Raw genomic sequence first — 27,273 nt, forward strand, 5'->3', positions numbered from 1 at the left:
CCGGGAAGCCCATTCAATAATCCAGCTACTTACGGTCCGTGACGGAATAGCATGCGCCGATCTCTCACTGCTAACACGCAGCTGGCTTCGTTAATAGAACATTACATTGTAACGATGGCCAGCTAGGTCTCCTCGCGGGCGCGTGATTACACAGTGAAAACGAGGATAAGCACTGTTTCAATTAAATGTTTTCGGTGGAAACTTTGAAAAGCCCGTTAACTGACAGAGGGCACCGCAGAAAAGATGTTAATTCCCAGCCAGTACGAGGAGACAAAAGTGGATATATTCATGAAATTGTCACAGGATGAAAAGGCAGTAATTAAGGTGTTATGAGGGCCAGTGTGGAGATGGAGTGGGGGCTTGAGGAGAGGCTGGAGACTGCGGCCGGACTGAAGCTGCCGTGAGAGGCTCCAGATTCTCATTTACAACCGTCATACAGCCGTAAATCTGACAGAGGGCATCAGCGGCCAGCAGATCGTAGCTCAAACTAATTTAGCTTGAGGTTCACACAAGCCTGCAGAATATCACTTTCAATTATGTTTTGTTCCAGCTTAAATTCAAGCCCAAAAACACCTTTTTAAACATTATTCAATATTGGATATTCCATATTTGTCTTTCAGTGAGTGTAATTGAGACAGTTTTTTTATTACTATAATCACAACAATGATCTCGAATACACATAGATTACCTGTCCAGTATGTCTCTGGGAAATATATGACATTCAGAAACAGATTATTTATCAACACAGAATAATGTGACTATTCACAATCCACCCCCCCCACACCCCCAAGAGGATGAACATGTCCTTGCATGAATGGGGGGTATTTTGGTAATAGGTTCTGCTTCTTATTGAATGATGTTGACATGGAATGCTGTGAGAAAACAGCACAGTGCAAAATTGCACCACATCGATTCTGCCAGTTGGATAGATGAGATTGTGTGCAGCTATACCCATTAATAATGACCTCCTTAAGGGTAACACTTTATGCATACATTTAGGTTTACATATAAATTCCCTATGACTATAAATCAAGGATAGGCCCACTTATAGAACGTAAAGGCAATAAATAAGCAAACAAATAAATAAATCCATACATCTTCCACCTGCTTCTCTGTCACTGGGTCTCAGGAAGCTGGGATTCTATCCCAGGAAGCATTGCGCACAGTCAAGTGGGCAGTCTGAGTGGGATGCAAGCGGGCAGTCTGGTTGGGATGCAAATGGATAGTCTGGGTGGGACACAAATGGGTGGTCTGGGAGGGACGCAAACAGGCGGTCTGGGTGGGATGCAAGCGGGGCGGTCTATGTGGGATGCAAACGGGTGGTCTATGTGGGATGCAAACGGGCGGTCTGGGTGGGACGCAAGCGGGCAGTCTATGTGGGACGCAAACTGGCGGTCTGGGTGGGACGCAAGCGGGCGGTCTATGTGGGATGCAAGCGGGCGGTCTATGTGGGATGCAAACGGGCGGTCTGGGTGGGACGCAAGCGGGCAGTCTATGTGGGACGCAAACTGGCGGTCTGGGTGGGACGCAAGCGGGCGGTCTATGTGGGATGCAAGCGGGCGGTCTGGGTGGGATGCAAGCGGGCGGTCTGGCTGGGACGCAAGCGAGCAGTCTGGGTGGGACATTGTGGAATACACACACACAGGATGGGTGATTTAGAGGGAAGTTGGGAGCTACAGTGATACACACAGCCATCATATCCACAATATCAACAACAATAGAGACAGTCTGCTTCATTGTGTGTTTACTTTGTTTTAGTGATTTAAGTGACTTCTCATCACAAAGGATGCCGATAAATCAGAAGATAAAGGGCATGTTAAATTACTGAGTCACTCACAGAAGATCATACAGAGGAAAAAAGCTGCCGGATGACAAGCACTTGGGACCCTGTCTGTCCTTACTGGGCTGCCTGCCAGTACACTGGATCAAGGGGCGTTAACAGGCTTGACTAGAGATACTTGGGGTACAGGACCAATTATCCCCTATTATAAACACAGTTCTTTTCAAGATCTGAACAGATGTGCTTGTTAAAGAAACTCAGACGTCATAAATTATTAATAAAGTTGTGTGCGGACACCTGTTTCTTGTAGAATGGTTTGGGCAGCAATGCACTCAGATCTTCAGTAGGATGTGGGAAACTTATTTTTATAGACGTTAATTAACGTAGATGGTGATTAAACAATTGGTATGCTGTTTTGATTATTCAGTCGTTTTAGTTATTGCAATCATTCATTTACTGTTTGTTTGTCTGTTTAATCAAATCATGGAGTATATTATAACGCAACTGCCGGTTTTCCAGAACATACAGAGCGTTGCTTTGCATTATGGAACAGCAGTAGGGTAGCGGATTCAAACACAAACCCCCGGGGAGAGAGAGTGAGGCAACCACGCCACCTACTGTTACTATGTTCATTTACAAAAAAAAAAAAAAAAAAATCACATATCTGTATTCATTTGTAGTATGTCATACATAGGGAGAGTTGTAGTAAAAGAACAGCATCCGAACAGCTTGGTAGGTACCTGTCTCTGAGCCTTTTGTTTGACTCTCAGTTACCCCACCTGTTCGGCTGAAAAGGCGCGCTCCGATGCCCCTACGCTCCGGCAGGGGGCAGTGCCCGAGCATGCGCAGAATCGCACGTAGGGAACCTCCGCTTCTCCTGTGACAGCGCTGAGGGGCAGAAGGACCGCCGTGTGGGTAAGAAATTAATAACATTACACACAACATCAGCAGCGACAGCGGCACTGCCACCGCTACGCCTTATTTAGAGGTGCGGTGACTCCCAGAACAAAAAAAACCAAACACACAGGCTGCGGCCGTATTTCGGGAGCGATCCGAAAAGCGGCCGATCCTATTCAAATCCGGTTTGAGATGATCTTTTTTTTCATTTTCTTGTTGGGGTAGGATAAAACTAGGTGGTGGTCGCCGAAATGCAGCCAAAGTGAGACAGCGAGTGCGGTATGGTTATGTTACACGGCGATGGGGAGCCCTGTGTAAACAGAAAGTGCGTCTTGTCGGGCTCTCTGCTCTCGGAAATGTTTCCTCCGTCTTCAGTCGCACTGCCACATTTGTGACTGATCTCCACTCTTCCTTCAGGTGTCCTCCCCGTCTTTTAACACTTTGGGCAGTTTGAAGTGGCAAAGCACATAAAGTAGACTTTCTTCCCCTCTCCGTCAGGTTTTTCACCCCTGTCGTGGACATTTGTTTTCCCGTAGATGCTTGTGAGGTCAGATACTTCTCTATTATTGACATATTTGTTTCATGTTGTTTAGTTGGACAGCCTTCGCCATTTTGGCCTGAATTGGATTTCTGTAACAAATCCGTGTTTGTTTCCTTAAAGTAGCGTAATGTGTGCTCTGAAATAGCAACAGCCATTTATTTAGACATTTCAGCGGCGTGTTTGTTTTACTGCCAGCGATTCGCTTTCCTCCAAAACACTGTAACTTGTTGTAGTAACAGCAGTGTTGGAAATGTAGCCGTCCAGTGACTTAATATTTATGTGGTCCTTTTACACCAAGAGCTATTCTTTTCTGGTAACTTGAGAAAATAAACGATTATGGTGCTTATTTGGGGGGGGGGGGTTCTGCAAAAGAATGCAGTTCTTTTGACAAGTCAAATTTAACTAGTTCACTAACATACAGATATGAATTTCATTCAGGTTTGAATCTGTTCAGTTTGTAGAATTGCTTGAATATTATTGTTACTATGTTTGTGATTGGTAACGGCAATTTTTTTGTGTGTCTGTTCCCACACAGTGTCAGTTGTTTTGTGAAATTGGGTGATCCAGAGGTTTATCAATAATAAATGTCGCGTTCATTGATTGTAAAATGATTTATAGACATTTAGTTGCATCTGACCCCGGTAACAGGTCTGGATTTCTGACCTGTGCATTTTGGATTTCACCTTCCACAGCGACGCTGATTGCTGTGCTCTTAAGGTGCTTAAACCTGTACTTGTGTAAATTAAGGCTTAAAAATGTAATGTACTCATGTAACAGCAGAGAAAGTAAAGTTTAAACAGAGCATATTTCTACACAAGGATGCTGCCTTTCTCCCAAGGACAGTCCTGGAGAGTCACTCTAAATGCACTATTTTTGTTCATGAAATGTCGTCTTGTGCGCTTAAACCAGGACAAAAATGTTTGCCTGTTGGGCATGTAATAAAATATTTATGCTGAACAGCGTTGTTCAAAACACAAAGGGGAAAATGCTTGGTGCATTTATGTATTTAACTTGAATGAGATATATTAACCTTTAAATGTGAAGATTAATCTAGCAGTTTGCCGTTGATTTTTACCGTGACTTCAATGTGCGTAGCTCATATATGTAACATAGGCCTAGTTTTGGTTCTCGAAACGAATACATAATTCCCCACAATAGAACCCGTGCATTTATCCATCCACCACTTTCACTTATAAACGAATGTCGAATAGAACCAAAATTTATATGAGGCAAATGTTTGATAGCTTTTAAACTCTTTGTAGTAATACAATGTCGTGGAATCTGGGTGCTGTTGTGCCATTTGAGAACATGAACGTAGAAACTTAAAGTATTAACATTTATGTTCTTTATTTTCTTCAGACGCTTATCTTTGGCCTCTCTTGGGTTTCAGTTTTAAATCCCTTTATTCTTTTAGATTCTGTTCAGTTTTCCCCAGATTAAAGCCCTGTGCTCTCCTCCTCCGTTTCGTTTGTGCTTCGCAAGTGTGGTTGCTTAAGTGCATCTGTCTTTCCTGTAAAGAGGGGGGCAGAGTGAGGGGTTTCTAACTGTATTGTTTGGATGAGTTTACATGAGGGGTGGGGAGTCTTATCCATAAAGTGCCGGTGTGTGTGCAGGTTTTTGGGGTGAGGTTTAGGTCAGCTGTTCAAACCCAGGTGTGAGGACTCTTCAGCCAGTCAGTCCTCTAATAAGTAATCTAATTAGGGAGTCGCAGCAAAAACCCACATACACAGCGGCCCTTTCTGGGTAAGATTGCCCACCCCTGGTTTAAATGCTTGGAACACTGGCGCATGTTAAAATGGAATAATTTTTCGAAGGCCCCTTAAAGTACGTGTAACATTGTGCTAAATTTTGAAGGAATTCTGTCAGAGGAAGTAGTAGGCAGCAGTTCAGAGGGGAATGCTTACAGATGTTTTGAAAAGTCATCGCGAATGTGAGTTAACTGTTTTAACATAGATTGTCACTCTAATGTGATGGAATTCAGACGGAGAAAACTGCAGGAAACGGCCACATATCCGCAATCCATGACCTTCGGGTTTTAAATACCCTACAGTGCAGTATGCGGATGTATTATTTAGTCTGTTTATGGCTGGTGTTGTGGCTTGATCGTGCCCACATCTAAATGCTTTAGTGGATACACGCCGGACAGGAGGTGCCAACCCAGCGATATGGGTGTGGGGAGACACTGGTACAGATCTGTTAGGCAGCCTGTGTTTTGATGTAGAGCACGGTCTTGAGGGCAGGGAGGATGGGAGGCATTTCTGTAAGATCCCTCAGCGGTCTTTGCTGTTAATACCTAGTCTGTTGGTGACTGGGGGTGTTGACACTCCCTCTAGTTTGACGATATGCTTTTTTTTTTTCATGGTCACTCAGCTCACACTCAGGATCTAACTCAAGGGGCTTTTCGCACGTTGTTGATGAACGTCAGCCTCTCTCATGATCACTTTGCTTTGGGTCGAAAGCTACAGTTATAGAAATGCACATTTTAAAAGAACCTGGAGGATTAATAACGGTTTGGGATTAACAGCTGCGATTTGACGTTCTAATGATCCCACTTTCCTTTTTTGGTGATGTATCTGGGAATCGGCACTCGGCCGTGACTTTCGGGACGCCCCATCACTGTGGTACGAGACGCGTGTCAGTGCTTGGTCCCAGAATGTTCGTTATGCGCTGGCCCCCTCTTGTAGAGGACGGGAATGGATGTCGCTTCCCTGACATCGAGCCTGACGTTAATTTGTCAGTGCTCTGCTAGCTTCTCTCGCATATCTTGCACTCCCTTTTCTTTTCCCATTTATAGATGTAAGTAATATTACGCAGTGTAATTTGCTGATTTTATTTATTCTAGTACAGACATGAGGCAGTGACATACTACATGGTAACCAAGGAAACTGGAATTTCCCCGTATCGGTGCGGCACAGTCGCTCACAGTCGTGTCTGGTGATAGTTTGTTAATGGGTCACCAGTTTGTTTAGCCTGCCTTATTAAACCGAATGCCTTAGTTTATAATGTAACACCGAAACTGTTTTTGTACGTGTGGCATTATGAGCATGCTAGCAGTCATGAATGTTTAGTAACGCTAGCGGACTGCTGCCATAGGTGTTTTGTAAATAAATTGCTTTTTTTAATGCATGAAAGTCAAATGGAATGGAAAGCGTCGATTGTAGGGGGGAGATATTTCTTGGCCACCATCTTGTCATCGATTTTCAGATCCGGTTGACCCACCGTTCCGCCGTCTTTCATGTTCTGCTCCCGTTGACCCAAGGCTTCATGTGTTTTCAACTGAATGAAATGTCATGTTCAAATGAAAAAATGAAGCGACGGCCCTCGAATAGCCGTCACAAGTTGTTGCAATAATAATTCTTGCCAGCTTCTCTGTGAAATGGCTGGTTTCCTCTGGACCTCTATAGCCCTTTAGAGGGTTTTCTGTAACATGCTGTTCTGTCCTTCTCCAGTAACCTCTGTGGTCTTACACAGTGTTTTTAATCAACCATGAGGAATCGACCATTAAATTGCTACCTTTTTAAATGTAGGATTATCAGGTCACAAGTCACCTGGTCATTGAATTAATGTCTTTTTTTGTTGTTTTTTTTTTTAATCCTTGTTTTGGAGTATTTGTATACAAACAGTAGTTTTCTACCTCCAGACAACAAAGAATTTAGTCATGGCTGCTGACACATTTCTGTTGATTGAATGTATGAATCAGGAGACCAGCTGAATGTTTTCAGGCCTTGGGATGGATGGAGGTGGACCTGGGGTCGGTATCACAAAGCATGCCGGCTCGCTCGTCAGATTTAAGGTACCCCAGTTTAATTAAATGGACTTTATCCTCATTCACTTACATTTAGCTCACACTACCTTAAATTTGACAAGTTGTCTGGCTAAGCAAGAAGTCCTGCTTCGTGATACAGGCCCCCGGCTCAAAGTCACTTTGTTGTCGCTGTTATTGTTATTTTTATTGTAGCTACTGAATTGCTTTTACTTTCGCTTTATCAGGGGGAGCCTGCCTTCCATTTTGCTATAATAAAGAATAAGCTGAACTCGTCATAAGCTTCATTCGGTGCCTAAAGGAATTCATCGCATGTTTTTTTTTTTTCTTCATGTTGCATTTTGTGTTAGAGTGCAACATCCATCTACTGAGACCCTCGGATGCGAAAAACTCTGACTGGTGTATTTACCATATATCGTATTAAAAAAAAAAATATATATATATATTATTATAAATATATATATATATATATATATATATATATATATATATATATATATATATATATATATATATATATATATATATATATATATATATATATAATGAAGCTGTTAAGTGACAGAAGAAAATAACCTTGCTGTGTTTGATTGAACCTTTTCTCACTTTCTGGGCTATGATGCTTTTCTGTTTTTTCCCCCTGAAAAATGTCAGAAAATATGTCCGGCTCATACCAAACAAGACATCAGAAATACGTCTTTGCTTTGGGCTTCTATTTTGTTGTGGTGAAACTTCATAGTGCTTGCTTATGTTGTAAAAGAATAACATTTTTAAACCATATACATGTGTATTTTACTCTCTCCTCAGTCCTATTTTCATTGGGGCGATTTTAGGCATTGTTGGGTGGTGTTTTGTGTTGCTATAGTGTCTTTAATGTACTGTTCTCATTGACCATCGCACACTTGGGTGAATGCTGGTGTTGACTTGGGCGCGCGGGTCAGCGGTAGCTGTTTACTGGGAAAGCCGTGATGATGTCGTCCGAGGTGTTGCGCAGGCCCGCATGTGCTGGCCCGCGATAGCATGGCGGCCCTGCGCTTGTGGCCCCCGTCTGGCTTCTTCGGGGGCTGCCGTTGGGCGCAGATCTTCCAGGATGTGCCAAGCGGGCTTTTCACGGTGCGCAGTTGCTGTTCAGGCAGACGATTGACGTTTCTTTCAAAACGAGGATAGCAGACTGATTAAGCTACTCAATAATTAGCTTTGAGTAAATATCCTGCGTTGTCTTAGAAATCTATTATTGTATATAGTGTTTATACTCACTGTTTGCTGTATTGTGTGTGTGTGTGTGTGTGTGTGTGTGTGTGTGTGTGTGTATTTTAATTAACTTCCTCTTTCTATCTCTGCTCTACAGAACTGGGACCCAGCCTGAGAATCTAACAAGCAACGATGTAATTGACATGGAGGCAGGACAGCGGAGTCCCTCGTAGACTGAAGCAGTTGAGTCGAGCTGGGGTGAGGTGTGTGACTAACGGCTCTCCTGCTGACGCGCCTGCCTGGGAACTAACAGATGTGATCACATTCCGCTCCATGGGGAAGCTAAGCACGGTTAGAGGGAAGGTATAAGATAGAAGCAGTCCTTCAGATGGGACTAATCTCTGTTATTTTAGGCTGGCTGTGGTCCCTCTATACCTTTAGGGATGACGTGGCCTTCAGTGCAGGTTCCTCCCAGAAACGACACCTAAGAATACTGCCGTCGTGTAAATGCATCAGTTTGAGAAGTAAAGCCAAACTCGACGACAGGTCGTCATGGGTGATCGTGTGTCCAGCTTTCAGATACAGGTAGAGCTAAAAGGTTAGAAGGTTTCTGTTCGGGCTTTTTGTACCATTAGTCAGGGGTTCCAAGGGATGGAACAACACGGAACTGTGTTTATGGTAGCTGCTGTGCCGAAGATTTAACTTGAGAAAAAAAGGATATTAGTTTGGGGAAAGAAAGCAAGTCCGACTTTTTAAGTTAGGTTGGATTTTTGCGTTTTTATTGGTGCAGGGAGACAGGTTTCAGTGGGGGTGGGTATCAACAGGAAAATTACTGAAATGTTACACCAGAAATAAAAAATATTCCGCATTTTTAATGTTCCTTTGTTGGCTTCTTTCTATGAAACCATTTACATAAATGAAAATTTAAATAATAATGGATAAATGGTTTTTATTAAATTGAAATATAGCTTTGGTTATAATTTTCCGATTTGTATTAAAAGTAGAGATATTTATATGTACCTGTTTTAATATTTTTGTTCCAAATAACTTGATCCCTATGAGTCACACAGCCGGAAAGATAAAGGCGAACGGTGGAGGAAGAGGTGACATTACTCTGCACGTGACGCATATTTGGCAGAACGTGTCTGATCGCTGCTTTGGTCCATGGTAGGACCTGCCAAAGATGCAGGGAGACGAACGGAAGAAGAAGAGGCTGGCCGTGACTCCCAGAGGAGGTGCCCTGGATGAGTACTACCTCAGAGTAAGTATCTTTGGACGTGTTTCGCTTTGGGTCCTGATCGCATCCACTGAAGGTGCCCCATTAACCCCACTGCCTTACAGGAACGGCGGAACGAAGACGAGGTCAAGATGAAGAGCAAAGTGTCTGCTTCCAGCGGTGAGCTTTCTGCCGACGGCCCTCCTTTGCTACTTGCTAGTGTGGATCGCTTGTTGTGTACATTTATTAAGCCACACCCCCCACCCCGCCAATCGTAGCAGTGAATACCAAGAAGAAGCTGTGGTCTTGGGATCAGTACCTGGAGGAGGAGAAGATGGCTATGGCCCCAGTGAGGCTTTTCACAGAGGTACGAGACAGTGGTGATCTTACAGGGAGCGATGGAGGTTGATGGAGGATGACGATGTTGGACAAGGGGGTAACTTCGGTTTGAACACTGGGGAAGGGGTGTTTAGGGGGAGACATTATTATTGAGAAGTTGTATTATCTGGTTTTGATTATTTGGGGGGGGGGGATTACAGTCTTCCCGTAATTTACGCCCATAATGTTGACAGATAGTTTGGTCAGTGTTTTAGCTTCATTGTTGATCCTTTGGTTCGCTGTACAGTGTACTGGTCTTCAAAAGCTCCTCATTTGAATGCATATTTATGTTCTTAGAGAGCAGTATTAATTTCCCAAATTGTTCTCAGAGGCCAAAACGCTCCATTAGTTTGAGAGCCCTCTTATAAGTCATCAAGATGTGTGATTTGACGACTCTTCGTATGAATGGAGAGAGTATTTTTTTTTTTCCCATGTAGAGAAGCTGCTAATGTGGGACGGGCTTTGAGGCCGCCGTGCATCTGGTTATCCAGGGGACACGTACTGGGTGCATCTCAGACCTGTTATCCGTGATTCACTCCATCTCCTCATGTGCTTATCAGTTTTTCAGGGTATTTTTTTGCCTTCTCTGACAAGATTTGATGAGACATCTGTTCTCTCAGAGTAAAAAAAAAAAAACCAGGCGTTTCTATAGTAACCAGCCAGCTAGATAGCCTTCGGAGTAGTGGCACCATCTTAAAAAAAAAAAAAAAAAACACACACACACGTTAACGTTGTTGGCATTCTTATCCGTGGTTGTTCGGGTTTCCCTGTTTTGATCGGGGTTAGATTTTTATCCTCCAGACTGAAATAGCTATTCTTTGTCTCCTTCTTTAGGAACAGTCCCTTCCACAGAATCGAAACGGCTTCAAGGCAGGGATGCGTCTCGAAGGAATAGACCCTCTCCACCCCTCCATGTTCTGCGTCCTGTCTGTGGCAGAGGTGGGTGAGCCATCGGCTCATCTCTCCATCCGTCCTTTCCCAGAAGCCTCCGGGAAAATGCTTGAGTCTTCATAGACGCCTGGCCTTTCGCTTCCTCCTTTCGCTTTAAAATCTGGGAAGTCTGGTCATTTGCCTTTCTTCTTAAAAGAAACGCCTCTGTTTGTGCTGTATTCACCTGGAAGGTCATTGGCTATCGGTTGCGGCTCCACTTTGACGGATACCCAGAGTGCTATGACTTCTGGGTAAACGCTGATTCCCCTGACATTCGGCCCGCGGGGTGGTGCGAGACGACGGGACGGAAACTTCATCCTCCAAAAGGTCAGCCCCATGCCCTCATTCTTCTCCAACCCTTTCATACCATCCCTTTCTTCTTCATATTATTATTATTATTATTATGACCTGTTTCCCATTCAGAACTATCGTGACTTACCAGCTCCTGCCATCTTGGAATAGTAGAACAGCAGTTCTTAGCCCAATCTTTCAGTGATTTCCAGCACCGAGGGCAGGTCCTCATGTTCCATTTGGTGTTGAGTCTCCCTTCATGTATAAATACGTCGCATGTTTAAACACGCAGTCGCAGTGATGAACCCTCCAACGAGCTCTCCTATGACAACTTTCTCCTGCATTTCCGTAGAGTCGTGTGATATTTGGCTCATGCGCATCCCCTGTGGGTGCATTTCTATCATCATATTTCATTACGTTTTTTGTATTCGGCCAAATCTGAATTACAGACAAGAAAATGAATCGTTATTTTAATGCTTACTTGGTGAGATGGGGATTCTCACGACGTGAAACCTTCCTTTTCGATGCGACCTGAACTCTCTCGGTCACCGTTCGTACTCTTGACTAAACAAGCTTTGAAGCGGTTCAAGCCAATGACATTAAAGGCGTTTATGCGGTTTTATTTCTTCCCAACCTTCGTGGTTTGTGAGCCCTCTGCTCTTTCAGGTTATAAAGATGAGGGATTCTCCTGGGAACAATATGAGCAGACGTGCGACGTTCTGGTGGCACCGAAGACTCTCTTCAAAAAGCAAACTACTGTAAGTTCTGGGACGGAGGCGGAATGCAAAATTCTTAGCGTTGCAGAAATAATTTTGATAAGGTCGACATGATGTGAAACGGTGGTGCACAAGATTTATTTTTTTTCCTTCGTTGATGGGATGGTGTTTTGTCCTCCACAACCACACACTTTGGCATGCGATTGGACCGTGCCATGTGCTTTTTGTGCCACAGACTGAGAGTATCTCCGGCTTCCAAGTGGGTATGAAGCTGGAGGCGGTGGACAGGAAGAACCCCTGCCTGGTGTGCGTGGCCTCCATAGCTGATATCATAGACCAGCGCTTCCTGGTTCACTTCGACAACTGGGATGATACTTATGACTACTGGTGAGTTGGCAGCTGTATGGTCGCGGTACTAGCATTTGGGTAATAGGGTGGCGAGTGAGTAGTGAAAGTAAATAGTAAATGGTGAAAACTGCCATCTTCATCAAGTTCATGATTTGTGTCCTTCTTGGGTTGTGTGAAGAGTTCATGGCAATGCACAGGGATAAGAGAAGGGGACAGTTTTTCTGTGGCCAGGCGGCCCTGCGGGTAGCACCATGGGCTCTTGGCTTCAGGTGCAGTTTCCGCTCTGGCTTCTTGTGTGCATGTGGCCCCCATCCTCTGGTCTCCTCCCACGCTCCAATGGAATGTGGTTTAGGAGACATCAGCATCTCTGTTTTGCCATCAGTGTGGCTTCACGTGCAGCCTGTGGTGACCAGGCGTGCCGTTAAGGGAGGTTTCTGTGCTTCCAGGAATATGCTTCAGGTTTGCTGTGGATAAGTTTTGCAAAATACCTCAGTGTTGATTTTGTGATATATTTACATAAACAGTCATACTCAGCGACCAGTGAACAGCACGGTTTGGTTGGATATTGAACATTGGATATGTTCACATTTAGAGCCCTGAAATGTGTTCTGTTGGAAGGCGAAATAACCTTTTATGTCCTTTTAATTAGAAAATGTTGTTTAAAAGCATACCTCTCTTATATCTGTAATCAACTGGAGGATTATGTGGAATTTGCCTGACGCTGCGAAGAGAAAAAACTCCTTAAAGCGGAAAGAATGTCTGAAGCAGGAAGTAGCTGTAAGGGTGCCTCTAGCCCCTGCCTGGATTCTTTCACATGAATGGTTTTAGTTGCCATGGCGCTGCAGGTGTCGTCACGGTGACATTGTGATGTAACGCCTCATCTGTCACAGTATTAAGATACCCTGTTCGTTTCAGGTGTGACCCCAGCAGTCCACATGTCCACCCCGTCGGGTGGTGCCAGGAACGTGGCCGACCTCTCACGGCACCTCAGGGTGAGTACCACGTCACGCACCTTCACTTACAGGAAGCGCCTGATCAAAAACCTCAGCAGGCAGGGGCATGGCTGAAATATCCACCCGTATCAGGCTGATGCAGGTCTTCCAGGCGAGATACAAAAAAAAAAAAAATCCCATATGCAGTATCATCACTCTGACCCTTGCCTGCATATCCCTTAAAAATACAAATGAGTGATGGTGTTTTGTCCTTTGAGCTTCACGAGCGACAGAGTACTTCCTGTGTGCTGGGGTCCCGCTTTGCGGTGTGGTTTTGGCTGAGAGGCCGGGGCATGGTGAGTATTATAGCTGGGTCATATGTGTTGCACAAAAAAGGAAGTACTGAAATGACCTTCCTATGTTGGTCACTGTCTGCGTTGTGATTGGTCGTCCCCTGTATCTGACAGATCCTGCTGTTAAATGCCTTCAATATGCACCAGCCCCCACAGACCCCGGGAAGGAAAGTAATGGCTATTCACTGACATTTCCGGAGCCAACTAATGTTCTGTTTTGGGGGGGGGGGGGGTTGCAGCTCTGTTTTACCTTCCTGATTTCCACATTGTGTCTGCTCCGGCCAACAGAAATTCACGCCCTATATTTGTGCAGCTTTACGGCTTTGCCTGCGATGCCTGTCATGCGCAGGTAGCTGTGGTCGAATGGGTGAACCCTCCCAACCCCCCCCCCCCCCCTCCCATTGTTGAGGCTCCAGGGCTGTGCTGTGCTTGTGGAATCCAGGTCGGTCTCCCAAAGTCCCCCCACCCCCATCCCCGATTCATAGCGGCATACAGATATATAAAGTGACACCCCACTGGTACGAGATTCCCCCGAGTTCCCTCCCCAAGCCAGTCTGCTGTTACCCCCTCGCTTCCAAAAGCATGTGCAGCTTCTGAAATTAATTCTGCATTGGTCGTCGTTACATGCAGCTACTTTGCCGTCGGGGAGCAGAACGTGTATTACTATGTGTAATCGGGGCTTCTCGGATAGCGCACACTGACGTCACGTGTAAGCCGGTCCCCAGCGGTCCAGCCAGGAGGTCATGAGCTCCAGCGGATGGACTGAGGGTTGGAAGGGGGATGGACATCTTACTGGCACCTAAGCAGCAGCAGAGCAAACTTCTCGAAAGAGTCGGCAGAAGACAAAGAAGAAAACTACACATATTGAGAGTCGAAACAAGCAAACCTTCATAGACATAATTTGTTAACTTAATGCATTCTGACTCGCCAGTTTTCGCTTTCTGGGAACAGATGGTTTACAGGTGTACTATATTTATGTCATAATTCATTACACAGACTCTTCTTTCTGTTGGCCGGGTTCTTGTGTGACGGTTCACAAGGCCGTGATAGTGTCCTGCACTGGGCACGCTGATTAGTGTCAGCACTTAACCCCAAACTCTTCCTCTGCCAGATTTTATGCCACCACATATTTATTCCTATTTTATAAATGCAGGCTTCATTCACAGTGCTGGTGCCCAGGTATCGCACTTCAGCGTCTCTGCAGCAAGCCAAAGTGCATAGGGTGTGATGGAGAAAGACTGGCCTCTCTTTACAACACAGCTCTTGTAAAAAGTCATATATAAAATCAGTGTGTGTGTGAGAGAGACCACAACCAGTGGCTGGGAGATAGGGGGTTTCCTGTGAGCTTGTTCGTGGTAAGACAGCAACATGCTCACTTGGTATGTTACTTGGGTTACACATTTGTCATCTCAAGGGTGCCTGAAAAATTTCCCTGTCTCGTACTCTTCTGTGTCCCATGGATCAGTTTGGCGTTCAGCGATTTTGGGGGTTTCTCCTGGCTCCTGGAGGCCTGGATTGCTGATTCGGCTTGTGTTGCTTCATGCAGACACGTGACCTGGAATTTCCGCCATTTGACGGAGCGTCATCTTTCATCCCTGAGGGTGCACTGCCCCTTTAAACTCGTGTTTGGGGCATGATGGGAATGATGCTGCCCTATAGACACTTTACTTTGGAAAAGTGCCCCGTAATACATGTGAATTTGGCCTGTATTTGGGGGGAGAAAAGTCACATTTCTTCTAAAATATAAGGCTGTCAATTTATTTAACATTGTGTATTTTCACAGTGTGTGTGTAATTACACTCTTACTGGGATTGCTTTTCCGTGCCAAAGAATTCCTTATCGCCACGAGCCTTGTCTAATGAACTGTTTCGGCAAACGGAGAATGGTCGGGAGTCCTTATCACGAGCAGCTGTGTGCAGTGGGTGGTTCTGGCATGATTAGCAGCCCCCGCTAGCATGTTAGCAGCCTGGCAGTCCTAAGATAATCCTTAACCACTCGCCTTTATTTACAATTTAAAAATCTACACTGCACCCATCCTAATTTAAAGCTGTGTTTGTTTGTTTCTTCCCCTGTATGATAAGTTGCATTGTTCTGAGGAAGAACAAAAAAGACCAGAGGAGTATCGGGCCTGTTCATAGTCTGAGTGCCACTGGAAGCTGAATGGAGACCATCTTTCTCTGATTCAACAAGGCAATCGTTGCACGCAGGTGTTACTCAACCTCCCCAGAATGTTCGTGGTGTGCTTTCAGAGCAGCGGAGTGGATTCCAGCCGGCCACCACAGACGGCGGTGGGAAGTGGCTGTAAACGGAAATGTATGCTGTAAAAATAGAAGTGTCTAGGCTGTGAAGAATGGACACAACTCTGCTGAACATCCCACTCATCTCCAAAGGGCTTCTTGTCTAGAATGGAGATTTCGTGGCTAACGCTTATCTTGGCGCCTTTGGAGCTAATGCTAATCTTAGCGCAGTTGGGGCAGCGGACCACAGCTGACTGTTCTCTGCTGCAAAAACGCAGGTCCCTCCTGTGCAATGCAATTTATAGCCTAACTGATCGCCCTTGATTAAAGACATGGTTTCCTTCAAGGGCCTTTAAAGTCTAGATTTGACCACACGCACAGAGCTTTAACTGTACTTGGCATCAGTCATATGCTAAAAGCCAAAACAAATTTACTGTCAAGTCCACTGTAAAATGTAAAGTACTAGTTCTTGATTGATGTTCTAGGTTCTAGGTTTTTAGTCAGAATTGGAAATGTGGACATTTTCGGAGCAGGTCCAGAATCGCCCAAAGGGACCCCCATGAAATAATCAATGGCATGGTGCTTGATCAAGATTCATCCGTGATTTTGGACAGCCTGCTAGGTAATTTGCCCGTGTTGTAGAAGCGTACGGTTTTTGTGGACGGTAATGGTGAATTTTAAGCACCGATCCAGAAGATGGTGAGCAGAACTGTGCGGCTGTTTTGTGGTTGCTGGAAGGAACAGAGATTTTAAGAATTTGACTCCAGAGGCAGTTGGTGGAACTAAAGAACAAGAGATGACTGTTTTGGTGTGTGGGGCTCGCTGTGCTGTTGGACCAGACTTCTTGTATGTGCACTGTGGGTTTTTTTTACCTTCTGCCTTTATGGCCATCGCTATGACCCCTTCAGTTGAAGGTCAGGTTGTAGAATGTGTGGTCAGGGTCGAACAATGACATTCGTATCACCAGCCATCCTTGTGCATCTGAGTGACACTGTTACACTCTGCGATGCCTGAGAATAATGTTTCTGCGCGAATATTTCCCAGTACCTAATACTAATTTTACTGATATTCTCCAAGTAGAAAATTACTTAAGCACCGCAATAAATAACGTAGGAATGTAGTGATTAAATTACATTAAGTAGAATGAGTTTCCTAGGATAATAATAATTATAAGAATGTTTATCATAAGCATTATTATAAAGACTAATTCAATTATTCTAATCTAGTGGAAGGTGCTTGTCATTTCGATATCGTGTTCTTTAATCCAATGGAAGGCACTTAGCTTTCGGATGTTGCGTTCCAGGATATCCCAGCCCGGAAAACTTCCGGTGGGAGGAATATTTGGAAGACACTGGTGCCACCGCTGTTCCAAGCCACGCTTTTTCTTTGGTGAGTACTATCTACATAAAAGCAGATTGGAAGTTTCATATAGAGTCCTGTCCATTGATCATAAACCAGGTTCATTTACAGGTTTCCACCTCTGTCTGGAAGTAGAGCATTCCCAAACAGAACAAAAATGACCCGTCAAATAACACGTACAGTAAAACCTAAAATGATAAATACATGGCCTATGTAAAGTTGAAATAATGTATGTACAGGATAGTTTCACTTACCAGGATCAATACAGTCATGTGTCACTTAACGACACGGATATGTTCTAAGAAATGCATCATTATGTGCATTTGTTGTCATGCAAACTTTATAAAGTGTACTTAGTGCAACGCTAAGATTACTAAGTCTATGATGTCACAGCAGCTACGACATCGCTAGGCAACAGGAATTTTCAGCTCCATCATAATCATAAGGGACTACTATCATATATGTGGTCCACCTTTGACCGAGACATTGTTTTGCGGCACATGACTGCATATCTGTAATCGGCTCGCTGATACACAAATACTAAATGCTATTTTCTCTCTTCTCCTTTTTTCCGCAAATGCCAAAACCCTCTTCAGACTTCTTTCGGTTAGCGAACGCAGATGCCGATGTAGATCTTTCGTAAAAGCAAAGTGGCGTAAAGTGAACGTTCGTAAAGTGGGGAGGGGGGGGGTAGCTGTACAAATGGAAATTGTGCATAGGAATGAAAATCTTGGAGTGTAAACATGTGACTAAAAGTATTATGTCTGCAGTGAGGTTTAGTCCCAGCCTCTGCTGGACCCTTTGTCACAGAAAGATGATTGATTAATGGGTCTTATCAGAGAGCCCCCCACAGGTTCCTGCAGAACATGAAGCTGGAGGCAGTGGACAAGCGCAACCCCATGCTGATACGGGTGGCCACGATCGTGGACGTGGAAGACTACAGGGTGAAGGTGAGGGCCGACCACGTCGGGTGTGAACGTGTCACCGGTGCTCGCGAGGACCTTGCTTTAATCACAAATGTCCAAAGCAACACTCTGCCATTAACCATCTGTCACAAAGACGGCAATTCCGAGGTGCGAGGCAGTGCTTGGAATGGTGCTTGCTTGACTGGCAGCTAAATCAGAGGGGTAGCTTCTATCTGAATGTGGGACGGGATGAGAGGCAGGTGCTGAAAGCCAACAGTAGGTGTTTCTGCTTAAATATGGCTTTCCCTGGAGCATCCAGTCCCTTTGCATCGGAGGATGATGCTGTGTGCAGCTTGATTCTCGTCTAGGACTCTCGGTCACCAGCTTTCCCTCATGGCCGTCTTGGTAGTCTTGGAGTTCTAAATTCTCATGTGTGTTGTTTTCAATGTGACGGCCATTCCTGGAGATGCATTTGGAAACCCTGGAAGCTCTCCAGAGGCTCCTGGTTAGGCAGGACCTTCCCTTCACAGAGGGAGGCCAAATGCGACTGCAGCCAGAAGAGATTTTATGCCACTGCTTTGCCTTGACTGCAAGCAGAAAGACGTGAATATTCTGTAGGCGTGTGAAGTGATCTTGGCTTGATTAATTCCCTCTTGTTTGACCAAGTGGGATTGGCCTTCAGGGGAATTGTTCTAACTGGATTTACATATTGATATGGGATTTATTGATTCACTCTCCAACTTGCCAGTCGTCTTAATCCAGTGTTTCTCAGACCGGTCCTCAGGGATCTTAGACAGTCCATGTTTTTGCTCCCTTCCAGCTCCCTGCCAGACAGTCCATGTTTTTGCTCCCGACCAGAGGATTAGAGGTGCTAGAATGGGATGGGGGAAGAGCAGCAGAGCGTGATTTTTGTGAAGGGAGGGCTTACAACTGACTGGAGAACGTCTATACAGGGCAAGACACCCCATCAACACCAGCCAGGGCTCTGGATCCTGGGCGTCATGTGCCTGTATTTTGTCTTGCTGGTTGTACCTTGTCCAAAACCCTGCAGGTTCATCTGGCCTGCTTCCCGGAGTTCGAACACGGTGGAATTCAATGGCCGAGTGGCCCATTGTCCTGCAATCACTCAGCCAGCAAGTGCCATGCTGACGAATGATTTGTGAATCATGCCATTTCCAGATGGGTTATTGTTATTGTGGATTGTGTTGCGTTCGTGTTTTATGCGGGCTGCCGTGTTACGACATCAGCAGAACAATGCCGCTGACTTCAAGATTGTATGCAGGTCATAACCAGTTATGCCAGTTAATGGATATCTGCATTCTCATTTACGTTCTCATGTTTATATATCATTCGTTTTTTATCTTCCACATTTATTTGTGCCATGAGATGTTTAGGGGGAAAAAATTTTACATTCAGGTATCTTTGGACAAGGTTTCCTTACCCCACAAGACCTGTTCCAGATTAATGTGTTTTTCTCAGCTTTAATATTTAATGCCAGACCACTCCTTTCGCCCGCAGGTACTGGGAAGTGAGCTAACGATCTGAAAGACTCGTCCGTAGCCTTTTAACGAGTGCGGTACCGTTTGCTCACGCAGGTCCACTTCGACGGCTGGCCTCACAAGTTTGATTTCTGGGTAGATTCGGATTACCCAGATCTGCACCCCGCTGGGTGGTGTGCACGGACCGGCCACCCTTTGGAGACACCCCCAAGTAAGCCTGCTGCCCCCGGCTTGCACTTTTTTTTCGTGTTTTCATTGGCTGGGTATTTTCCTACTGTGTTCATCGCTGGTTTCCCGGTGCCTGCCAGTTACCTTCCCAGATGCTCCTGTGTCCAGCGTTCGACCAGCATACATCAATAAATAAACGAAATGGAGCTGATTGGTGGCTGATGAAATTCAGATATGTGCCCTTGAGAGGTATATCAATTGTAGGGTATAGGCACACTGATTTTCTTTGGAGCTCATTTTCACAAAACTTTGTTTTTGTGGGACAGCCCACTTTACCTCTCAAGGGCACATATACACCTAACACAGGGAAATTATTACTTAGGTGCTTCAGTGAGTGCCATATTAAATATACATAAATATGCATTCATATTAAACAGATTTTTAATCGCATTAACTTACCTATTAATGGGACTGGGGGGCGGGCTTGTGGGAGGCTGTTCTGCTTCACACCCCCAGCCAAAATACCCACATGGTTAAACCGGACCAAGGTTTGCCTGAGCAGATGCACTGAATGAGCGCTTCCGTTCCTTCTCTTTAAAGGGAACACGATCCCAAATTACATTTGACTTAGTGAGTGGTGTTTTTAGTGAGAGACCTCCATCCGTGACCTGTTACGACATCTGCAGGGCACAGGGCAGAAGGTCTTGAGCAGCAGTGTCGGTATTTACCAAGGTGATTATATTTACGTGTATGACTTTCTGAAGCACTGTGACAAGGGGATTTTTTTCTCCCGCTCCGGCGGTCTGGAGAAAATAGCTTGCGAGCGTTATAAATGTGAGACGGCGAGCAAACAGATGGGGCTCCGCTGGAATCTGACAGTGTTGCAGGTCGTTGCATTAACATTGCATAGGTTTACCACATTCCTATTAGTCTACAAGAACTCGCACGCCCCCTGTCTGTCATTGCAGGAACAATGTTTTGTGTCTCTACTGATTTTTCACTCTTGCTGGTATTTTGTGACAAAGTACATATTTCAAAACGTAGTTAAATATAGAAGCCGGGTGACTTTGCTTCCCGTCGTCCTCTTTTATGTAACTCCCTGCTCGTCCGTCCTCTCGTAGAGGAGCTCCAGTAAACGGTGTCGGTGTCCACTGCTGCCCCCTAGTGTGTGGGCAGCGGTCTGTCCATCTGGGTCTGGAACCACCTGACATGAATCACAAGTGTGGCTGTTGCAATGAAAAATATATGCTAATAAAGAATACAGAGTGATTACCTTTAACGTACTTTTAACCCCAGGAAGAATGACTACTGTAAATTCCGCTTCTGCTTAAAGGGGCCCTATTATGTTTTTCCATTTTATCCCTTTCCTTCGGTATGTTGTATAACTTTATGTGCATATAAATGGGCCAAAGTATGTGCCAAAGGAAGTAACTCTCGTTACAGAATCCACTCTTTTGCTTGAAACACCTCGTTGGCGTTTCAGCCGTTACTTCCGTGGCATGGTGAGGTCACGTCGTAACACGATCCTTATTTCCTTATTAGCCGCCTAATTCCTACTCGCGATCTTGGCCACACCCTCAGACGATCCGTAGCTTGCTCAGCTACTACGAAAATGGAGGCCGGGAGTATTCTAGCCATGTCAGGAATACTCTGTGCTCTGCAAGGAGAAGTGCTTTATTATTTGTGGTGTTTAAAACAAACAAGGTAGATATTAGAAGCGTTAAAGTCCGGAGGTGGACTTATGAGCGCAAGCTGCAGTGTTGAGATCGCATTGCACTGTGTGCTTCTGCTAACCGACTAGCTAAGTTTCTAATACCTCCCATATTTTTGCATCGATTATGCCGAGAACCATATTTTAGCATGTAAGCCAACCGGACACCAATGAATTTTGCCTAAAAAGAAAGAACATAAGAGTTTGCCTAGAGAAAAGCAATGCCAATTTACAGTCTAATCAATGTAAACCACCTTCAGTCATAAACTTCAGGTAACTTTCAAGCAATACTTTGCCTTAGAAATCATCGTCAAACACACAGTAGTTTTCACTTTAGTTTTCCGCAGTTCCGCGACGGCCATGAAATTTCCTGCTGCCGAAACAACTCCGCATATTGCAGGGATATGTTTTGTGCACGTTTACAGTTTATTTGCGTATGCGTGGTCCGCTACTTTCTTTGTAAGAATAGCTGTTCAGGAGACTGATTGCAGGCTGCAAGACAGGGGTGGAATGAGTAGGGCAAGCTGATCAATCCGAGCACAATGGGTTCATCGGAGGCGGGGCTTAAAGCTGTGATAGAGCATTTCAGACAGAGAATGAATTGAGATGTAAATGATGTTTTCGGAAACATACAAATCTATTGTAGTAGACCCCCAAAATAAAATATGAAAATGAGCTTAATAGGGCCCATTTTAATGATTTTTCTTCTCTCCTGTGACACAGGTGTCTGATTTGTACATGACACTCTGCTGTTTTCTCACTGCCTGTGTGGACTAGTTAGTTTATGGCTGTGCAGTCATATGAAGATCTGTTGGCTGCAGGGATTCCATGTTTCACAACTTTGCCGGTTTTTAAACGGATTGTCAGTGTCGGTGTTGGTCTCTGTCACAAGCACACACAAACCCTAACCCTTTTTCTCCTTTTCTGGGGGCGTTTTGCTGCTCTTTCTTAGAATGAGCTGTAAGATTGACAGATGCTGCTGATTGGGATTGTGTTCAGAGGCGTTTCTAAGGAGTCCTCTGTCCCGCGCTGAATGCATCAAGATTTATCTGTACAGACAGCTGAAGCAGCACAGACTCACTCTGCTTTTCACCGACCCCTCGTACACACTGGCTGTTTACTGATCTTTTACTAGCCGCTCATTAATCATCCCACTCGCAGTCGGTCAGAGTGGGGAATCAGGGTCACCGTATTGATGTGTTATATCTGTTGAGGCCGTGTGTGGATCATTCATTAACTAGTACTGGTGACGCTGGACGCTAAATGTAGTGGTTCGCTTGTCCCTTTCCACACCTGTAGAGTCTGCAGCTAGTGTGTTGTGTGTCTTCCATTAAACCTTTCTCTTCCTGTGTTTCAGGACCCTCTGACCTCAAGCCATCGTCCAATCAGGGAGTGTGCCCGACCCCGGGGTGTCGGGGAGTGGGTCACATCAAAGGGGCGCGGTACACGGGACACCACAGGTTAGTCACGTGCCTCTGTCATTGATGTCAGCCATCCCTGCCTGGCTTCAGGGTTGTGGGGCCTCTACCCTCCTTTAACCCTCTGGGGTCTAGGGGTGGGGAACACACTTTCACTGACTGGGGAATGGTCACACATTTCATTCAATATCATAAACTTAATTCATGGCAAATAAATAATTTATTATATATTTGATTTGCTATTACACTCATCTTTATTTTAATGTACTTTGTGAATATGTCAGATTTATGTGAAGTTTGTAATTTGACATAGACAGTAGACATTGAAAATGTAGTTTGGAACACTTGCAGAAACATTATAAAAGTACATAGTAAGCAATGGTGGAAGTTTTGATCCCAGATATCTGATCACCAAAGTCTTGGCTATATGAGGATGACTAAATTGTTTAGTTGCACATAAATCTGACATATTTACAAAGTACACTAAGATTAAGATGAGTTTAATACCAAAACAAATTTCAATGCAAGTTTCAAATCCTGCCGGAATTAGCATTCACTTGTGTGAATTTGCATTCCCAATCCATTCCTTTCAGTTGTTCTGTAATAAAGAGGATGGAAATTTTCATATACGTCAAATATGCCCTTTTTCCTTCAGAAAATCCATGCCCAGAACACTGTTATCACGATGCATTTTGGCCAATCAGATTGTAGCTCAGTTTGGTCACACTTTCAGCCCTGCTAAGCAGGGCCACATCAGCGAGGTAACGGCTCAGTTACTTAGCAATGGAAAACTACCACTTGTTGGCACAATTTTTTTAGGGGTGGGTTTTCGTTCATTCTAACCAGCTCTGATGATTAAGTGGTTGTGAGTTGCCCCATATTTAACAATAGGCAGTTTTTTAAGTAAGACTGGCTTGTAAAATGAGTGATTATCATAAGTACAGTACCAGTCAAAAGTCTAGACACACCTATTGAGAATCATTTATTTTTCAACAAGTTAATGAACCAAAGCAATCCTTGAGATTATGTAAGTACTGTATCATCTTGTGAACATGGAAAGAGAGAGAGTTCTGTGACAGATGACCTGACCCCCCCCCCCCCCCATCGCTCCCCCCGCACCTAAACCCTATTTGCTTTGGGATGAGTGGGATCGAGGAGTAAGTGCAAGGTATCCAAGTTGTGCCCAGAGCTTGTGGAATCTCCTTCAGGACTGTAGGAGAAGCATTGCAGGTGGCTACATCTGGAAGCTGGTTGAAAGAACGGCAAGAGTCTGCAATGCTCTCTGAATGAAAGATGTCGAAAGTTGGGGGAAATTTGTAAGAAGTTGAAAACTTCTGTTGATTTTTGCAACACTTGATGTGTATTCCTTCATTGCCTTGAGATTTTTTTACTAGGTGACTAGTGTGAAATAGAGACAAATACACTAAAATTGTGTATCCAGACTTTTGACTGGTACTGTAATATTTAAATTTTATCATTATCTTTGGCTATCAACACCATACAGATTTCTTTCCCTTGGGGGGAAAAAAGCGATCGATCTCACATAATCAGACACAATGCAAAGCTTCTATCTTAACCTTTGTCTTGCAGGCGATGGCAGGGAAAAGAAAATCATTAAAAATGGTTTCACTTTCTGTGTTCTATAGAACTGAGCCAATTTAAATATTCAGATACTAATTATTTACTTTCATTTACACAGATTTAGTTTGTTACCTAGGCATTACGCTGACGCTGGTGTCAAGTGCCGAAGGATATTTAATGGCTGACACAAGGATGCTCGCCTTCATTTTCATTTCAGCGCATGGATCTGTGTATTTAGAGAGGATTTATAGCGTGTTTGCAGAGTGTCAATGGGCTGCGTCTAATAGCTCCTCAGCCGAATGCGTTTGCCCGCGATTAACTCGCCAGATAATCACGATCTCGGAGGCCTCGCATCTGAAGGGCCTTTCAGACGCTGCAGCGCGTGCTGACGGATCACTCTCAGCGCCACCTGCTGTCTCACGCTTTCTCCTGTGGTTTCTCCCCTATAGAGTGGAGAAATCTTCTGTCTCCTGGAACCAAAACACACCATTTATCGAGAAAATTCGGGGTGTTTAGTTGTAATATGAGATCTAGACCCTCTTTGGGGACACGACGTATCTGATCTGTGTAACTTGTGCGCAGTCTAAGTGCAATCTGGATATATCATCATTGTGCTGTGCCTTTGATCGGAAGTTCTCTGGGTTTGGTGCCGGTGTGAGGTCCTTGACCCCGAATAACTACAGGGATTGCCTGTCCCTGCTTTGTATGAAAAATGTACAAGTGAGATCAAAATTTTAAAATGGAAATATCGATGTCTTTAATAGAGCAATGAGGTTCAGTAATCTGTGGCTGATCAGTCAACAGCGAGCCTTGACACTGTAGGTATGAAATGTTCATGTAATTCTCGGTGTGGCTCCACGTGCTTGTAAGTGACAAACAGCCCAATAGAAGCAGAGACTGATGTTCGTTCTCACATCGCTGCTTTCAGGAATAGAAATGCGGCCGGGGAGCGTGGAAGCAGCCCCAACGTGGTAATTATAGCGCCACCATCAAGGAATCCAGGCTCCGCGGTCTATTTCTGAACTTCCATCTTTGTCAGCTTATCTCCGCTCAGACTGCGCTCTCCGAGCCGCCCGTTTCCAGGACACAGCGCCACAAACTCACCAGAAGGGGGTGCCGTTGTCTAACCCGGGTGTCTGGTAGGTGGATGGCAGCTAGGCGCAGAGTGCATAGGCGCCCCCATGTGAACGCCCGTGTGCCCCCAGACGCCCTTACGGGCAGGTTTAGGATCACCCACACAACAGTGGGACTCTTCCTCGCTCCTCTGCAGTCATCTGTCCTTGTGGGGAAAAAAGATTGACCACTTGGAAAAACCCCAGCTATGTCTCAAAGCCATTGCCAAGTGATGTAATTCTCATTGACCTTCCAAGGATAATGAGTCCCTTCACGCAGCTGGCGTGCTTTAAGCGATGCTTGTTGTGTTTAGGGAGGAACGGCGCAGATTACCATGGGATTTTACCAGTCAAGTGACTGTCGTGCAGTCCTCAGGAGGCTCTCTGTCACATGACCAAAAATATCCATCGTCTTTTGACGGTTAAAAAGCAAAGGCTGTGTATTTTGAGCCGGAGGGAAGAAAGCAGCAGATGAGTGGCTGGCGGCCGTTTGCTTGCGGCCTGACAGCCTGTGAATGCAGGGCTCACTTCCTGTGATGTCATCTTTAGGCTGCTCGGCCTTGCTGTGCTTCGGCTGTCTCCAAGGGACCTACCGGCGTGTGACGCTCCCGCCACTCTCCTCGGCCTCCCTCCCTTAGTCGAGTCAGCCCCCGCCGCTGCTGGTGGCCATGGTGATCCTGTGGCCTTATCTTAATGTCAGTAATTGGCGGGGGGTCTTTCACAGCCGCTGTGTGTGCATGGCTTTGTGTGGGCTGGGGCTCCTGTGAAGTCATCCCTCAGTCCAAAGTGCCCCCCATGCCATCCTGACGTCTGGTATCTGTTTGCAATGCACAAGCCTTTTGCAGGGTGGGGTGTTCAGAGCTGCATTTATTGACATTACAAACATATAAACGATTACCAACGTTTCATGAAATATATGCAATATTAAACCATAAGTAAACTCAACAATAATGATTTAGGGGAGTATCGTTTTTTATTTCTTTTCTTTAGTCATGAAATTGTACTTTTATTATTGATTGTCTTTGGAATTTGGTCAGTTCACAGCTGTATAGGAAAAAGGCTCATTTTATCGATATTTAAGAGTTATTTAATAATAAATGATAGTAATGATTCCATAAGGCAGTTACCTCCCAGGGTTCATGGACATGAAGTGAACTGATAAATCTGGTGATGGATGAGTGGGTGGGTGGATGGAGGACCGATGGATGGATCTTCCTGTAAAATAGACAATAATGAATCGCAGGAAAGGTCAGCCTCATGTGGCGAATGATTGGTCTGTGCATTGTAAAGTAGTGTATTGTTGTATTTTCTGGACAAAATAGTGTAAAGTTGTGAGTGAAACGAAGAATCCGTTTGCGTTAAAATAGCACTTTTGCAGATGCGTGCATGTGGACTTGGCCGTTTTAAAGGTCATGATCGCATGTACCTGTACACTCTGCGAAGTCGCCCTGGACAGGGCCGTGGTATGAGCAGATCAAAGCCACGGAGAAGGTGATGTCAACTCCCAGCTGCAGCTCGGGAGTGCTGTCATCGCCATGGTGACTGGCCTCCGGTCTTCGGGAGGCCGTGGCAAACTCCAGTCCTGGCAGGACGCCCTGTTTTGACGTGGTCCAGCTTTGTGATTTATGATAATTTTGATATTTACTTGAAAATGATGCTCTAATGCATAATACGTGACGACTGTCCGCGAGCACCCCGGAATCTGAATGTGCTCTGTTGTATGATGCGTGAGGATTGTCCGCGAGCACCCCGGAATCTGAATGTGCTCTGTTGTATGATGCGTGAGGATTGTCCACGAGCACCCTGGAATCTGAATGTGCTCTGTTGTATGATGCGTGATGACTGTCCTCGAGCACCCCGGAATCTGAATGTGCTCTGTTGTATGATGCGTGAGGATTGTCCGCGAGCACCCCGGAATCTGAATGTGGTCTGTTGTATGATGCGTGA

At 45.0% G+C, this 27,273-nt stretch overlaps 1 protein-coding gene across 6 annotated transcripts in view; it reads left to right on the forward strand.

Annotated features, from left to right (window-relative positions):
- The first annotated feature begins 2,574 nt into the window (after nucleotides 1–2,574).
- LOC125725276 (lethal(3)malignant brain tumor-like protein 4) overlaps nucleotides 2,575–27,273 on the forward strand; it is a 50,837-nt gene continuing 26,138 nt past the window's right edge. For 3 of the 6 annotated variants that reach the window (XM_049002071.1, XM_049002075.1, XM_049002076.1), the window contains exons 1-14: nucleotides 2,575–2,695; nucleotides 8,330–8,435; nucleotides 9,344–9,433; nucleotides 9,514–9,568; nucleotides 9,667–9,755; nucleotides 10,601–10,705; nucleotides 10,888–11,023; nucleotides 11,654–11,745; nucleotides 11,939–12,090; nucleotides 12,967–13,043; nucleotides 16,877–16,962; nucleotides 17,772–17,882; nucleotides 19,433–19,547; nucleotides 22,573–22,675. In XM_049002071.1, coding sequence (XP_048858028.1) covers nucleotides 9,356–9,433; nucleotides 9,514–9,568; nucleotides 9,667–9,755; nucleotides 10,601–10,705; nucleotides 10,888–11,023; nucleotides 11,654–11,745; nucleotides 11,939–12,090; nucleotides 12,967–13,043; nucleotides 16,877–16,962; nucleotides 17,772–17,882; nucleotides 19,433–19,547; nucleotides 22,573–22,675 — 1,199 coding nt within the window. In that variant the 5' untranslated portion in view covers nucleotides 2,575–2,695; nucleotides 8,330–8,435; nucleotides 9,344–9,355. Of the gene's footprint in view, nucleotides 2,696–2,716; nucleotides 2,863–2,890; nucleotides 3,225–8,329; nucleotides 8,436–9,343; nucleotides 9,434–9,513; nucleotides 9,569–9,666; nucleotides 9,756–10,600; nucleotides 10,706–10,887; nucleotides 11,024–11,653; nucleotides 11,746–11,938; nucleotides 12,091–12,966; nucleotides 13,044–16,876; nucleotides 16,963–17,771; nucleotides 17,883–19,432; nucleotides 19,548–22,572; nucleotides 22,676–27,273 lie in introns of those variants that run through there. The other 3 variants (XM_049002074.1, XM_049002073.1, XM_049002072.1) reach the window with 3 other exon arrangements.

This window comes from Brienomyrus brachyistius, unplaced genomic scaffold (genome assembly GCF_023856365.1).
Source record: "Brienomyrus brachyistius isolate T26 unplaced genomic scaffold, BBRACH_0.4 scaffold64, whole genome shotgun sequence".
Lineage (NCBI taxonomy): Eukaryota > Metazoa > Chordata > Actinopteri > Osteoglossiformes > Mormyridae > Brienomyrus > Brienomyrus brachyistius.